Source organism: Helianthus annuus, chromosome 13 (genome assembly GCF_002127325.2).
Source record: "Helianthus annuus cultivar XRQ/B chromosome 13, HanXRQr2.0-SUNRISE, whole genome shotgun sequence".
NCBI classification, from domain to species: Eukaryota; Viridiplantae; Streptophyta; class Magnoliopsida; order Asterales; family Asteraceae; genus Helianthus; species Helianthus annuus.
In genome coordinates, this window is record NC_035445.2 from 119,123,561 (window position 1) to 119,137,686 (window position 14,126).

The following is a 14,126-nucleotide window of genomic DNA, read 5'->3' on the forward strand; positions in this document are numbered from 1 at the left end:
CCTATCAAAGAAACGGATAAGTTTTCTACTCTAGCAGACATCTACCTAAAAGAAGTGGTATCAAGGCACGGAGTGCCAACCTCCATCATTTCTGATCGTGACGCTCGTTTTACTTCGGAACTATGGCAAGCTATGCACAAGTCTTTTGGCTCACGTTTAGATATAAGCACCGCTTATCATCCGCAGACGGATGGGCAATCCGAACGCACCATCCAAACCCTTGAAGACATGCTTAGGGCATGTGTAATCGACTTTGGTAACGGCTGGGAAAAGCATCTCCCGTTAGTGGAGTTTTCATATAAACAACAGTTACCACACTAGCATCCAGGCCGCACCGTTTGAGGCATTGTATGGACGAAATGCCGATCACCTCTCTGTTGGGCAGAAGTTGGTGACAGTCAAATCACTGGCCCAGAACTCGTAGTAGATACAACCGAGAAAATTGCTCAGATACGACAACGAATGGCGACAGCTTGTGACCGTCAGAAAAGCTATGCCGATAAGCGAAGAAAGCCACCCGAGTTCCAGGTTGGGGATCGAGTGCTGCTCAAAGTCTCACCTTGGAAAGGTGTAGTCCGATTTGGCAAACGGGGCAAGCTCAACCCGCGTTATGTCGGACCGTTCGAGATCATTGAGAGAATTGGCAAAGTCGCTTACAGGCTGAACCTACCTGAAGAACTCAGTGGAGTTCACGCCGTATTCCATGTGTCGAATCTGAAGAAATGTCTGTTAGATGAGACCCTCATAGTTCCTCTCAAAGAGCTCACAATCGACGACAAGCTGTGATTCGTTGAGGAACCAGTAGAGATTACGGATCAAGACGTTAAGATTCTCAAGCACACCAGAATACCTCTCGTCCTAGTTCGTTGGAATTCCCGTCGTGGCCCAGAGTATACCTGGGAACGAGAAGACCAAATGAAACTCAAGTATCCCCAGCTGTTTAAGAAAAATGCAACAACTACTGAGGCTGAAGATACCGCAGAATTTCGGGACGAAATTCCAAATCAACGGGGGGATGATGTGACACCCCAGGAAAACCAGGAAACCAACACAACTTAACTAGCTTCCTCAGTAACCACGTGCTAAATTTCGGGACGAAATTTTCTTAACAAGGGGAGAATGTGACAACCCTTAAAATTTCATGTAATCCGTACAATTTATTAATGATAATTAAAGGGCTTGATGACTGTGCTGAATCATTTAACTGCTCTCTGATTACTGTGTCATACTTACATGTGCGTGTTAACATACTAGTGGTATACATAAAATTTACTAAATGATCCTGAATATTTTTCCTATGTGTTAGAAATTAAAAGTGTTACAAAAAATATATATAAAAGACACTCTACAGAATAATTAAACACTTCTTCACAAGATTTCATCCCTAGCTATAAGCTAGTAGTAAGTCCTTTGTTACACTCTTGTTAATTTTGTTTCATCTCGTTTTTATGATCAAAGGGTGTAGTATGTTTAAAATCACTAAAGTGTCAAGAACAAATAGATAAATATTAAAAGTTTACTTATGATTGATACATAAAGATGAAAACTTGTTGGTTTAAGGTTAGTTAATGCATATATGATGTTTGATCGTCAAACTTTTGATAAACCCGTTGTTCGGACACTTGTTAATACGTTTAGTAACATTTAAACCACAAAACAGCAAGCTGAGTAATGATTTCCAGCCGATTTCATCAGGCTGTAAATAGGCCATAAACGCTACGAAAAACTGATATTTTGACTCTAAAATGTGATATTAGGAAATACGGTTCTAATGGCACCGGAATCATAATTTTTGGACTCCGTTTACTATTTTTAAAAGGTCATTTTGTAACAGCAGCTCAAGCTGCATTTTTGCTGCTGAAAATAGGTGTTATGTTTTTGGTCATAACTGGAAAAATATGATGAATCAGCTCATGGAATTCATACAGTAGATGACAACTGATGTATCTGTAATTACCCCACTGGAATTTCGTAAATCGGACACTCGATGAATTTTTAATAAATTGTTCCGTGGACTGTGGTCAGAAATACATAAATCTGAGTTCAGTCCGGAATATGAATTTTTATAAAATATTGGTAGTGAACCGGATCCCGATATAGTTTAAGACATTCTGTAAAAATTTGGGAATTTTTGGAATAATTTAACTATTTTATTTAAATGTCCGAAAACAGCCGGTTTTGAATATAAATGCTGAATTGAGATAAGTCGTGACTTGCGTGTCTAAATGTCGAGTATGCTATCCGTGAATGATCTAACATGTTATATATGTTATGTGCATTATCGTATGTTAGATTTTGAGTGGGGAATGGATGAGAAACTTAGATGGGCATAAACCGTTAAAACGATGCATGTTGTGTGATAGATACGTGTAGGAACTTTGTGTTCTATTTGAAAGCCACTAAATGACTAACTGGTAAATTATATTAGGACGTGATTGACCGACCTTGACTGTTAGCTATATTTGAGAATCTAACCGAGCAAACCGAGGTGAGTTCACACACTTTCTAAGGCATGGGATTCCCGGTGGTTTGGGAATGGGTTAAAGAATTAAAATGGAATCTACATATCTTACTTAGGTAGGATATGTACGGCCATCCTCCTCGGGTAGGATGCCAGTATTAATCCTGCGTATTCTCTTTAGGAGAACTACGTACGTTCGTCCTCCTTGTGTAGGACAACAACCTTAAACTTACTAGACAAAACTCTATCATAAGTCCCTCATTTTATATCGACTTAATCGCCGAGGCCAATGGCGAGCGGGTCATTAGTTAATAGCGCTATTAGGTTTAACAAACCTCACACCGTGCCAGTCGGACGGGCGTGTACTAATGGACTATGGCAAACCATCAGTGATGATAGACACTGATGTAGGGCACAACTTACTTGCGTAGTAGTCGATATCATACGGTCTAGTAGTTCACATGGGGAAGCCCCCACTAATCATGAACAGGGTATGGGTAATAAAGAAGGAACTGGTTAAACTTTCTTTCAACTACGGGGTAACCCCCACGGCAATTACGCCAACGAAAGACAAACCACGTTTTCGGAAAATAACTTAAAACTAAACAACCAAACGTGAACTCACTCAACTTTGTTATTGACTCGTTGTTACATGCCTTACAGGTCGCTAACTGCTTGGAGCTTGCACGAGGAAGGAGTCGTTGTGGTGTACGGACGGTTATGTCTCGTGTTTAATATATAATCCTTATGAACTTATTAAACCTATCTGTCGGACTTTAAACTTATGAACTGCGAACTTATGTTTTGAACTTTATGTTTATGCTTCCGCTGTCTAAATTAAAACTTGGTTAACTAGCTTTTGGTCACCAATCGTATTTTGGTTGGCTTGATTTACTTAAATACGTTGTTAAGTATGATTGGTGGCTCGATCCTGGTCATGTCACCCCTCCAAGCGGTGATACTCCGCATGGTGGATTTTGGGGGTGTGACACGATGTTTCTTGCTTGCTATCATCCCTTTGTGATTTGTCGGTTCCTTCCGACTCGTAAGAGGTGTGCCCTTCACCCCTATGTCGATAATTTCCTCTCCCTCGGCCTCGTGACGGACGGAATCTCCCTCGTCCATGATTTCCAACATGTTGTCTATGACCCGCATACAGGAGTTCTTCTAGATTGTTCACGGGGCTTTCCTTTTTCTTCAACTTTAACCTTTCTTCATAAGTTTTTAATCTTCCGACCGCTTCTTCTAGCGTCATAGTTTCTAGATCGGAGTATTGTTCCATGGAGGCAACGATTTGAGTAAGCTTATCCGGTACGCCATTTAGGAGTTTGCGTACTAGAGTCGGTTGACTCAATGTCATTCCTACTTCAGTTGCCCGGGTAACGATACTATTAATCTTTGCGGTAAATGAATCAATAGTGTCGTCATCCTTCAAATTCTGATAATAGCGTATGCATTCGCGCCTTTTGTACCCGATCAACACCGACGTGTCTTACCTTTAGATTTTCCCAAATTTCCTTCGCAGTCTTACAACTTGCAACTTGCAATACAACATCTTCTGGTATTGCTTGAAACAAATATGCAATTGCAGACTTATCTTTCTTAGTGTCTACCGTTGCATTTTCTGCCGGTTCAATCGTTTCCCACAAACCATTCGCTTCAAGAATCGTTTTAATACGAATAGCCCAAACCGTATAGTTTGTTGGTTTCAGAATTGGACACTGAAACTGGGAAAGAGAACTTCCTTCCTTCTGTATTATTATCTGATTTTGTCCGGATGTTCCTGACATGACTTCTTGCCGAACAATCTTCACTTTTACTAAACTTTTACTTTCTTGGTTTCAATAAATCTCAAACCCACGATTACCCGAATCGTGTAACAATCAAACAATCAACAATCTAATTCGCACTAAACCCCGGAATCAAGCAAACCCTAGATTCCTAACCAAACCTTCGGTTCAACCGATCACCCTAGAACCGACCTCTTAAACAAAATTCTGTATTGAAACTTGCGAATTGAAAACGAACTTGAAACCTGATCGTGAATTCCCTGCGATGCCTTGCGATTCCCACGCCTAGAGCCTGATGCTCTGATACCAATTGTTGGCCCGAAATGGATCTTGATCTCTAGAACGTGATAAACAAACTTGTATAACTTGAATAATAATCGAAATACAATCTGAATGTGTGTATATGTACAACTGATTTCGAATGAGAGTTGATGTACAAATGAAATCTATTGACCCCTATTTATAGTTTTCAACGGGTGCGACTAATAGACGTGTCTTTTGGGAATAGACGCGTCCCTTGAATGTGTGGATGAGATTTGACATGAACAGGTGCGTCTCTAAACGAATGGTTGTGTCCCTTCCTCCTTCTCCTTGTGGCCGAGAACAAAAGGGTGCCTCCCAAGGGGTTTCGCACCCCTTGGGGTGGTGGTTATGAAGTTCTGGTTTGTCATAACTACCCCCTGAACTTTGTAACCGCCATACTTTACACTAATTACTAATAAACCCTTGTACTTAAGGATGTGTAGAGATTAAGGATTTCATACTCGACCGACTGAGAGTTGCGAGAGTTCCACCTCGACGGTGAGTACTTAGACATGGTAAATAATAGAGAAATTTAATTATTGCGCCTCATATGTTTGGAATTCATATGAAATCTACAAATAAAACTAAATTTTCCAATATAATCCACCTTCAATTAGGGAACTTGAATCCCAATTTTGAGGCATTGTCCGAGTTTAACCAACTCATGCCCGAGTTTGACCAAGTCTGATTAAGTCCTCCTGATTCTGCCGAGTCTTGCCTAAGTTCAAACTTTGAGTGTGTTGATGATTCTTGCCGATTCCTCCTGATTCCATTGAGTCATGCTCGAGTTTGACCGATTCCCGATTACTGAGTTGGTGAAAATGGCTACGGAGGACCCTGGATTCCCGATTCTAAGGCCGAGCCACCCGAGTTTTACAACGCTGGTTGGCACATTTAATTTCTTGGTTGAGTTACTTAATTAGTTTTTTTAATGGCTAAACTTGCACACCATAGTGATAGGGATTGAACCCCTAACCTCCCACTACCTTAAATCTTATCTAACTCACCAACATTATTAGGCTATTCCCAATGAATCTTAGTTAATTAGTTGTGTTGAAAAATTGTTACTTTCTCTATAATTTTTTTAGTTGTGACAAAATGTTAGAATCTTCCAGATCGGATGTTTATTAAACGTCTGCTAAAACATACAGTTATCTAGTCTTTTTTGCTTCTGCTTTGTGGAATACACTAATTAATACGTTACAAACTACAATTATATCATTGAGGTAGCTACTCATCCATGTTCTACGTTTATCAATTTCGATATTTATTAAGCTTAGTTGACTTCAACACATATGTATCGAATACTTGCACGCTTAAAGTAAGTATAATTAATTACTTTTGATGAACATCGTGACAACTGACGAGAAACGTGTTGTGATGGAATGCATCTACATTTTAGAGCATTTGACTAGTCTCAATATTTTTTAAATGTTCACAACTTTGACACACTCTATACAATATATTATTTGTGTAGTTGTACGTATTTTACGGACCTCTGAAGTGTTTAAATTACAAAATGTTCTTTCATACTCAACCCACGTTAGATGTTTGAACAATTCCGATACAGTAATGTACTTTTTTTTTTTTAATAATTTTATGCAAATAAAATAAAAAATATATATCAAAACTTGCAAGATGAAACATAACCAAGAGATAGCTCCTTAAAATCATCCCTTGAGTTCATCATTCAAGAGACTCATGCTGTGAGAGTCCCTATTAATGTAGTAGAACACTGTTAATCATGAGATCTTTTAAATGATGTAAAACCATGTGACTCAAGCCGCCACCAAGACCCAATAATACGCAGACCTTTCTATTGAAAATTACTTTTGCAGAAGATGCGTTGTACCAGCACCTTCTATCTCTTCCACACTTTCTTCCGCAATTTAGCTACTAGAATATAATAGGAGAGATGGAAATACTATGATTTTTCATATCAGGAATGTTGTCCCAAATAACAAAGATGCGTTAATATACAAATGTTATCTAGAAGATGCTTAATCTCTTTCATTAACAGAGTTAGACTTAGACCTCTAGACTTTCTAATCAGCACATATCCTTGGGCACTTCCGGAACACTGCTTTCAAGTGTAAGCATTCCTAAATGCCATAAACAAGTGGCGGAACCAGAAATTTCTAACTGGGGGGTCGTAATAGATTTTTTTTACAACCGTAAGTTGTTCTTAATTATGTGAGTATATGTGGTGTAGCCTGTAGAGTAGGCAATTCTCCAAGAAATAAAAGATGAAAGACAGAGACACTTGGGGCGATTTTCGGTTTTTTTTTCTCTCAATTGAAAAGGTACAATGCATGCTTTAAATAGAAAATGAAATCCTACTCAAGTTCCTACCACTACGTGCACTTTATTAGGGAGACATGGGGATGAGGGAATGATCATGCATGCAACATGGAAAACATTAAAACTAAACTTCTCCACTAACTAGTCTTCAAATAACTTCCTTGAATGAGTCACCCTTATCCTTTGAATTCTCCAACAACGGTTTGTTCAGTTGGTTTACCGGGTCTAGGATGGGTAGTGGGTTATGGGTTATGGCTTGTATCAATACCCACCGCTTCAGATTCGACCTTGTCCCCAAGGTCAGTGATGGTAACTGATGTGTGTAAAATACAACATATAAATCATATCAATTAAGGCATAAAACTAACCCTTTTTAAGTACTAATGTTGGAAAAAGAGTGTTTTTGTCTTTCTTTTGTATTTTCAGGATGAAATGAGCTCAAATTCACAAAAGAAGCAAAAAGACAACTAATTCTAGCATAAATACAAGAAAAGGAATAAAAGTAGACTGCCCGGACCCTCAACGGCATCCTCCAAGGCAAAGAAGAGAAAACAGAAGTCTGAACACGCCCCGTGCTCAGCCAGCACGGGGCCGTGCCCAAGAAGCAGCATAAAAGACAAACTTATAGAAGCTTCCATTGCCCACCACGGGGCCGTGTCCAGCGGGCACGGGGGCGTGGTGAAAGTACAGCAGGCGCATTAATTGTAATTGCGAATTACAATTAATGAGGAGAGAGAGTGTCAGACGGGCACGAGGGCGTGTCCAGCGGACACGGGGCCGTGCCCAGCCTTCTGTTCAGCCTATAAATAGGAGTGCTTGGTTTCATTCCATCTCATCACTTGGCACACCACTTCTCTCACACTTCATCCACCACCCACCACCACCATAACACCATCATCCACCACCATCATCCATTGTCCATCGTAGAGTGTGTGAGTCGTCTCGGGATCCAAGATTGATCGTAAGAGTTCTTGACAATCAAGGCCATGTTTGCCTAAGTCTCTTACATCACTTGGTGAAGACAAGTGTTTAGTATAATACTTTTTATTTTTAATCTTTTGCACTTTTTATTTGGTTTTGTATTAATGACTTTAATAACTAGTTGCTTATGTTGAAGGTGATCTTTCCTTATCGTTTGTCCGTGGTGTCTTGGCATTATTTTACTGTCTATATAAAATAAAAGATTTTCACCATTCATATCTCCACGGTCTATATGGAGGTATGTTGGCTACCTGGTCGGGGGTTAAGGGAACGGTTTGGTAAGGGTCTTGCCCTTGTTCAGCGTTTAGAGGTCCTGCAAGGGACCTGGGTCAAATTTAGTAGGATCTCCTTCAATGCCCATAGGTATTGGATGGCGGGGATCCAAACTCTTTGACCCCCTCATAAGTTAACTACTATTAATACTATAACCCGGCTATTTAGGACTGTATCCCTGCTGACTCAGACTACTTAGCCGAGGGTAACGTCACCGCCGAAAGCGGGGCCTACCACAATTTGCATTAATAACTTAATTCATTATCTTTCAATAATCCGACCCTTTAGGATTGTATCCTTGCTGACTCAAACTACTGGGTTGAGGGTAACGTCGCCTTCAAAACAGGGGCCTACTACAATAACTAAGATAATCTCTTAAACAAGTGCAAAAGTGCGAAAATAATCAAAGGTTATACTAATACACGTGTCGGATCCAAGTGATTCATCTTGTCTATCTGTTTTATTTTATTTTTATTTTTCAGCATTTAGTTAGTTTTTATTTTCTTAGTTAAAAACAATTTTCTCACTTTTTGATTTGATTAGACGTTGAGGATAAACCGGTATTAAAAGCTCTTGTGTCCTTGGACGACCTCGGTATCTTACCAACACTATACTACGTCCACGATGGGTGCACTTGCCCATATGTGTGTTTAGTGTTAGTAAATATCGTGTTTTATAAATTTAAAACTTGGCTAAAAGTGTAAAAGGGGCTTAAATATACATAAAAAATATAACACACTTCACGCACATCAAGTTTTTGGCGCCGCTGCCGGGGACACAAGGATTTTAAGAAAGTTAGGAATCAACGGCCTAATCATATTTTTATTTTTCTTTTTAATTTTTAGGATTTTTCTTAGTTTTTCAGCTTCTGCAGGGCTCAGCACGGGCCGTGCCTGGTCGGACACGGGCCGTGCCCAGCATCGTTACTGGCAGTTTTTGTTTTCCAAGTTACAGAAGGCTGACCACGGGGCCGTGCCGGTGCAACACGGGGCCGTGTCCAACTTCCAGTAACTGGGGATTTGGAAAACAATCACTGAAACTCCGACCACGAACCGTGTTCACTAAACACGGGGCCGTGGTGAACCTCCTGACCAACATTCTTTTCTGTTTTTATTGCAGGACTTGGAACCCGACGCCAACCTCACGTAGTGTATGAGCTCCAGTTCCAATAAAGACATAAAAGAACCACTAGAAGAACCCGAACGCTTTCTCAGAAAAAGGTTAAAAGCCAAAAACCAAGAGAAGGTTTCGGGTGACCCACCTCTAATGGCGGACCAACGTACCCTTATGGATTACCTACGACCCACCGTAGGTAATCTAGGCGCCGCTATCAATGCTCCGAATGTCGAAGCTAATAACTTCGAACTTCGGCCGCATTTGATACAAATGCTCCAAAACTCCGCAACCTTCCATGGGCTTGCGGACGAGGATCCCCATCTACATATAACTAATTTCTTGGAAATATGTGATACCTTTCGGATCAATGGAGCATCAAATGACGCCATCCGCCTCCGTATGTTTCCCTTCTCACTAAAAGACCGAGCGAAAGCTTGGCTCAACGCCCTCCCAGCTGGATCGGTAAACACCTGGGATGAACTAGCCTAAAAATTTCTATATAAGTATTTCCCTCCCGCTAAAACTGCTAAGTTAATGACTGAAATTAATACATATTCACAAGAGGACGGGGAATCCTTATATGAAACTTGGGAAAGGTTCAAGGAGTTATTACGCAAGTGTCCCCATCACGGCCTCGCAATATGGCAACAAGTATCCACTTTCTATAATGGATTGTTGCCACACACTAGGCAGACACTTGATTCTAGCTCCGGGGGACTTTTAGGTAATCGACGCCCACACGAAATATATAATCAAATTGAGGAAATTGCTCAAACCAATTTTCAATGGCACACCCCCCGGGGAAATAAGTCTATCGCCCCGGGCGCCCATAAGGTCGATGAAAGCACTTCTTTACAAGCCCAAATCGAGGCCCTTTCTTCAAAGATAAAAAAATTGGAAATGACAAAAACAGTCTCGGTTATGGCTTGTGAAGGGTGTGGTGGGTCACATGAAAATTGGAGTTGCATGAAAGAAACAGACGATCAACAAGAAATGGTAAACTACATTGATAATAGACCTAGGCCGGCGGGTCCCCCAACGGGAACTTACAACCAAGGATGGCGAAACCACCCAAACCTTGGTTGGAGGGAACCCGGCAATAGTAGTAACCAACAAACCCAACGAACAAACTTTCAGCAACCAAGAAATGAGTCACAAAATTTCACTCAACAACAAAGTGGACGAGAAAGGCTCGAAGATACTGTATCTCGCCTCGTCTCCGACACTGATAAGAAAAACTCGGAAAGATTTCTACAATTAGAATCAAATTTTAGAAATCAACAAGCTAGTATTCAAAACATAGAAAAACAATTAAATCAAATAGCTCAAAATTTTGCCGAGAGACCGCAAGGCGCATTACCTAGCAATACCGAAACGAACCCAAAAGCGCAAGTTCACCTCATCACACTACGGAACCGCACCGTAGGGCCTGCAGAAGTGCCGCCACCAACGGAAGAAACAGTACCCACACCTCTGCAGGAAAAGAACTCCCCTCCGTCACCAGAGCCTATCAAGGCTCCTCGAGTTCCATACCCCGGTAGGTTAATTCGTCAAAAGACCAATGAGCAATTCGCAAAGTTCGAAAGTCTGTTAAAACAATTGCATGTCAATATTCCTTTTATCGAAGTCCTAACCCAAATGCCCAAGTACTCTAAATTCATGAGGGACTTCCTTACACATAAAAAGAAAATTGAAAGTTTGCAATTAGTCAATTTAGGCGAAGAATGCTCCGCCCTCGTACTCAATAAACTTCCCCAAAAGAAAATCGATCCCGGAAGCTTCACGATTCCCTGCTCAATAGGGAAATCGCCCGTTCGTAATGCCTTAGCCGACCTTGGGGCTAGCATTAACCTCATGCCCTCATCAATGTTCAAAAGACTCGGCTTAGGAACAACGAGCCCTACAAAAATGAGCATACAACTCGCTGATCGATCCGTCAAATTCCCACAAGGTGTCATCGAGAATGTATTGGTAAAGGTAAGCAGATTCGTTTATCCAGCTGACTTTGTCATACTCGATATGGAGGAAGACACCGAGGTCCCCCTTATACTAGGGAGACCCTTCCTTGCCACCGCCCAAGCAGTGGTAGATATGAATGACGGGACACTCACCTTGAGGTATGGGGATGATGAAGTGAAGTTCGGAGTTGGGAAGAGAATAGAGGACGACGACCCGGTCAATTACATGAAGGTTATTGATTCGAGCTTGGATGCTGCTCTCCGGCAGTGTAACATGGGACGCCAGGCATCCCACTCAGAAAACATATAACCTCGCATTGGGTCTAGCCAAGGACCCTTATAAACGTGGCGCACCACGGAGGCATTCCGCGGAACTATCCTTAGTTTAGTTTATACTTTTAGTTTTAATTTGCAGAAATAAAACACACTCATGGTGGTAATGGATGAAAAAGGGAACGAGAAAAAATGGCCCCATGCACAAAGAACAGAGCAACCCGACACAAATCTCCATCACAGAAGGCTCAACACGGGCCGTGCCCAACCAACACAACCCCGTGCTGAGCCACCTGCAGAAAAATGCCCAGTTCAGGTAACTGGACACGGGCTGTGTTCAGCGGACACGCCCCCATGTCCAGGCCTCTGTCTTAGTTCTTTAATTTCTGTTACTGGCAACTGACCACGGGGCCGTGCCCGGTCACCACGGGGCCGTGTCCAGGATGCCAGTAACATAAATCTTTGCTTTTTAACCCACTTTTACACATTCTAATCGACCGAAAACCTTATTTTTGGGACACATTGAGGACAATGTGTAATTTAAGTGTGGGGGGGGGGATGCTAAAACCTTGAATTTTGCAAATCCTAATTACAAGCCTTACACAAAACTCTATTGGAACCGCTAAACACCCCAAATTTTTTCAAAAACTTTTCGTTTTTTTACTTGTCTTGGTTTAATTTGGGAATAACAAGTTCTAATAAGGTTATATTTTTACAAATTTACAACCGATAGCGTCGTGATAACAAAGAACCAACATAAGAAAATTACGAAACGGCATAACAAGTCTAGTTAAAAATTCGATTATATATACTTGATCGCATTAAAAACCCATTCCCACAAAAGTGAGTTTTGAGCCTTTATTGAGCATACAAATATACATCTTTAGACTAAATGCTCATTTTTCGTTTCTTGTGTGAATAGCCGCTTGGTTCTTACAACTCTAGAACTTGCCACGACGATACATTCCCGGTCCTTACCAACTTAAACCCAAGTAAGTAAGTGATGGAGGCATTAGGACTAACCATATTTTTCTTTCTACACCATTATTTTTCATTTTTTTACCACCTACCCAAAATCCCCCTAGTTAGCCCCTTTGAGCCTAAACCTTTCATTTCATTACCCTAAAACCCTTTTTACCCACCAAAAACCCTTTTTTATTTTTCACCCTTTATTTTAGTAACAAGCTCGGTTTTTCGTAAGCTCGTTATTTTATGTGACTTATCAAAAAAAAAAATGATGAAGTCAAAAAACAGACAAAACCTATACAAAAGCTTGTTTGGAGAAATACTTCAAAATAAAAAGTCACTAAAAACAAGGTGTGTCACGAAAACCGACGATTTTTACAATTTTCGCCCTTTTACTAAACACTAACCCAACCACCCACCTTTAACCCAAGCCTAACCCTTCACCCAAAAAGCCTTCTTGATATTTACAAAGGTAAAAAGTTAAAAAGGAGGAGGATTGATTGCTTGGCAAGCCTATGGAAGGCGTAAGTTCCATGCCGCTCTCGAGTGATTCACTAAAAAAATTACACCTTCGGCCGAGTGTTGAGTGATCTCCCGTGAGGTATGTGAACTTGTATATAAATGGAATTTTAATAAGGCATGCTATGCCCGAATAAGTAATTTATCTTGTGAAACGTTCTAAATAAATCATAACGAATAGGATTGTAAATAAATAAAAATAAAACTTACAAAGATCTTGGATTCCCGACACTCTATGACAAGCCAAAAAACTTTCTCTTCTACCTATTCCATTTGAGAGTGTAAGCCACATTTAAAGAGTTTTGCTTGAGGACAAGCAAAAGTTCAAGTCTGGGGGTATTTGATGTGTGTAAAATACAACATATAAATCACATCAATTAAGGCATAAAACTAACCCTTTTAAGTACTAATGTTGGAAAAAGAGTGTTTTTGTCTTTCTTTTGTATTTTCAGGATGAAATGAGCTCAAATTCACAAAAGAAGCAAAAAGACAACTAATTCTAGCATAAATACAAGAAAAGGAATAAAAGTAGACTGCCCGGACCCTCAACGGCATCCTCCAAGGCAAAGAAGAGAAAGCAGAAGTCTGAACACGCCCCGTGCTCAGCCAGCACGGGGCCGTGCCCAAGAAGCAGCATAAAAGACAAACTTATAGAAGCTTCCATTGCCCACCACGGGGCCGTGTCCAGCGGGCACGGGGGTGTGGTGAAAGTACAGCAGGCGCATTAATTGTAATTGTGAATTACAATTAATGAGGAGAGAGAGTGTCAGACGGGCACGGGGGCGTGTCCAGCGGACACGGGGCCGTGCCCAGCCTTCTGTTCAGCCTATAAATAGGAGTGCTTGGTTTCATTCCATCTCATCCCTTGGCACACCACCTCTCTCACACTTCATCCACCACCCACCACCACCATAACACCATCATCCACCACCATCATCCATTGTCCATCGTAGAGTGTGTGAGTCGTCTCGGGATCCAAGATTGATCGTAAGAGTTCTTGACAATCAAGGCCATGTTTGCCTAAGTCTCTTACATCACTTGGTGAAGACAAGTGTTTAGTATAATACTTTTTATTTTTAATCTTTTGCACTTTTTATTTGGTTTTGTATTAATGACTTTAATAACTAGTTGCTTATGTTGAAGGTGATCTTTCCTTATCGTTTGTCCGTGGTGTCTTGGCATTAT

The 14,126-nt window shown here is 40.8% G+C and overlaps 1 protein-coding gene and 1 non-coding gene across 2 annotated transcripts in view; both read right to left on the reverse strand.

Annotated features, from left to right (window-relative positions):
• LOC118485841 overlaps positions 1 to 4,251 on the reverse strand; it is a 33,688-nt gene extending 29,437 nt beyond the window's left edge. Inside the window, exons 1-2 of the mRNA XM_035982331.1 lie at positions 3,958 to 4,251; positions 3,619 to 3,899 (exon numbers count right to left, since the gene is read on the reverse strand). Coding sequence (XP_035838224.1) covers positions 3,619 to 3,899; positions 3,958 to 4,251 — 575 coding nt within the window. The remainder of the gene's footprint in view (positions 1 to 3,618; positions 3,900 to 3,957) is intronic.
• Positions 4,252 to 9,753: 5,502 nt separating this feature from the next.
• Positions 9,754 to 9,860, reverse strand: LOC118486019. The gene has a single exon (XR_004877876.1). It is a non-coding gene; the product is annotated as a small nucleolar RNA R71 (small nucleolar RNA).
• Positions 9,861 to 14,126: the final 4,266 nt, after the last annotated feature.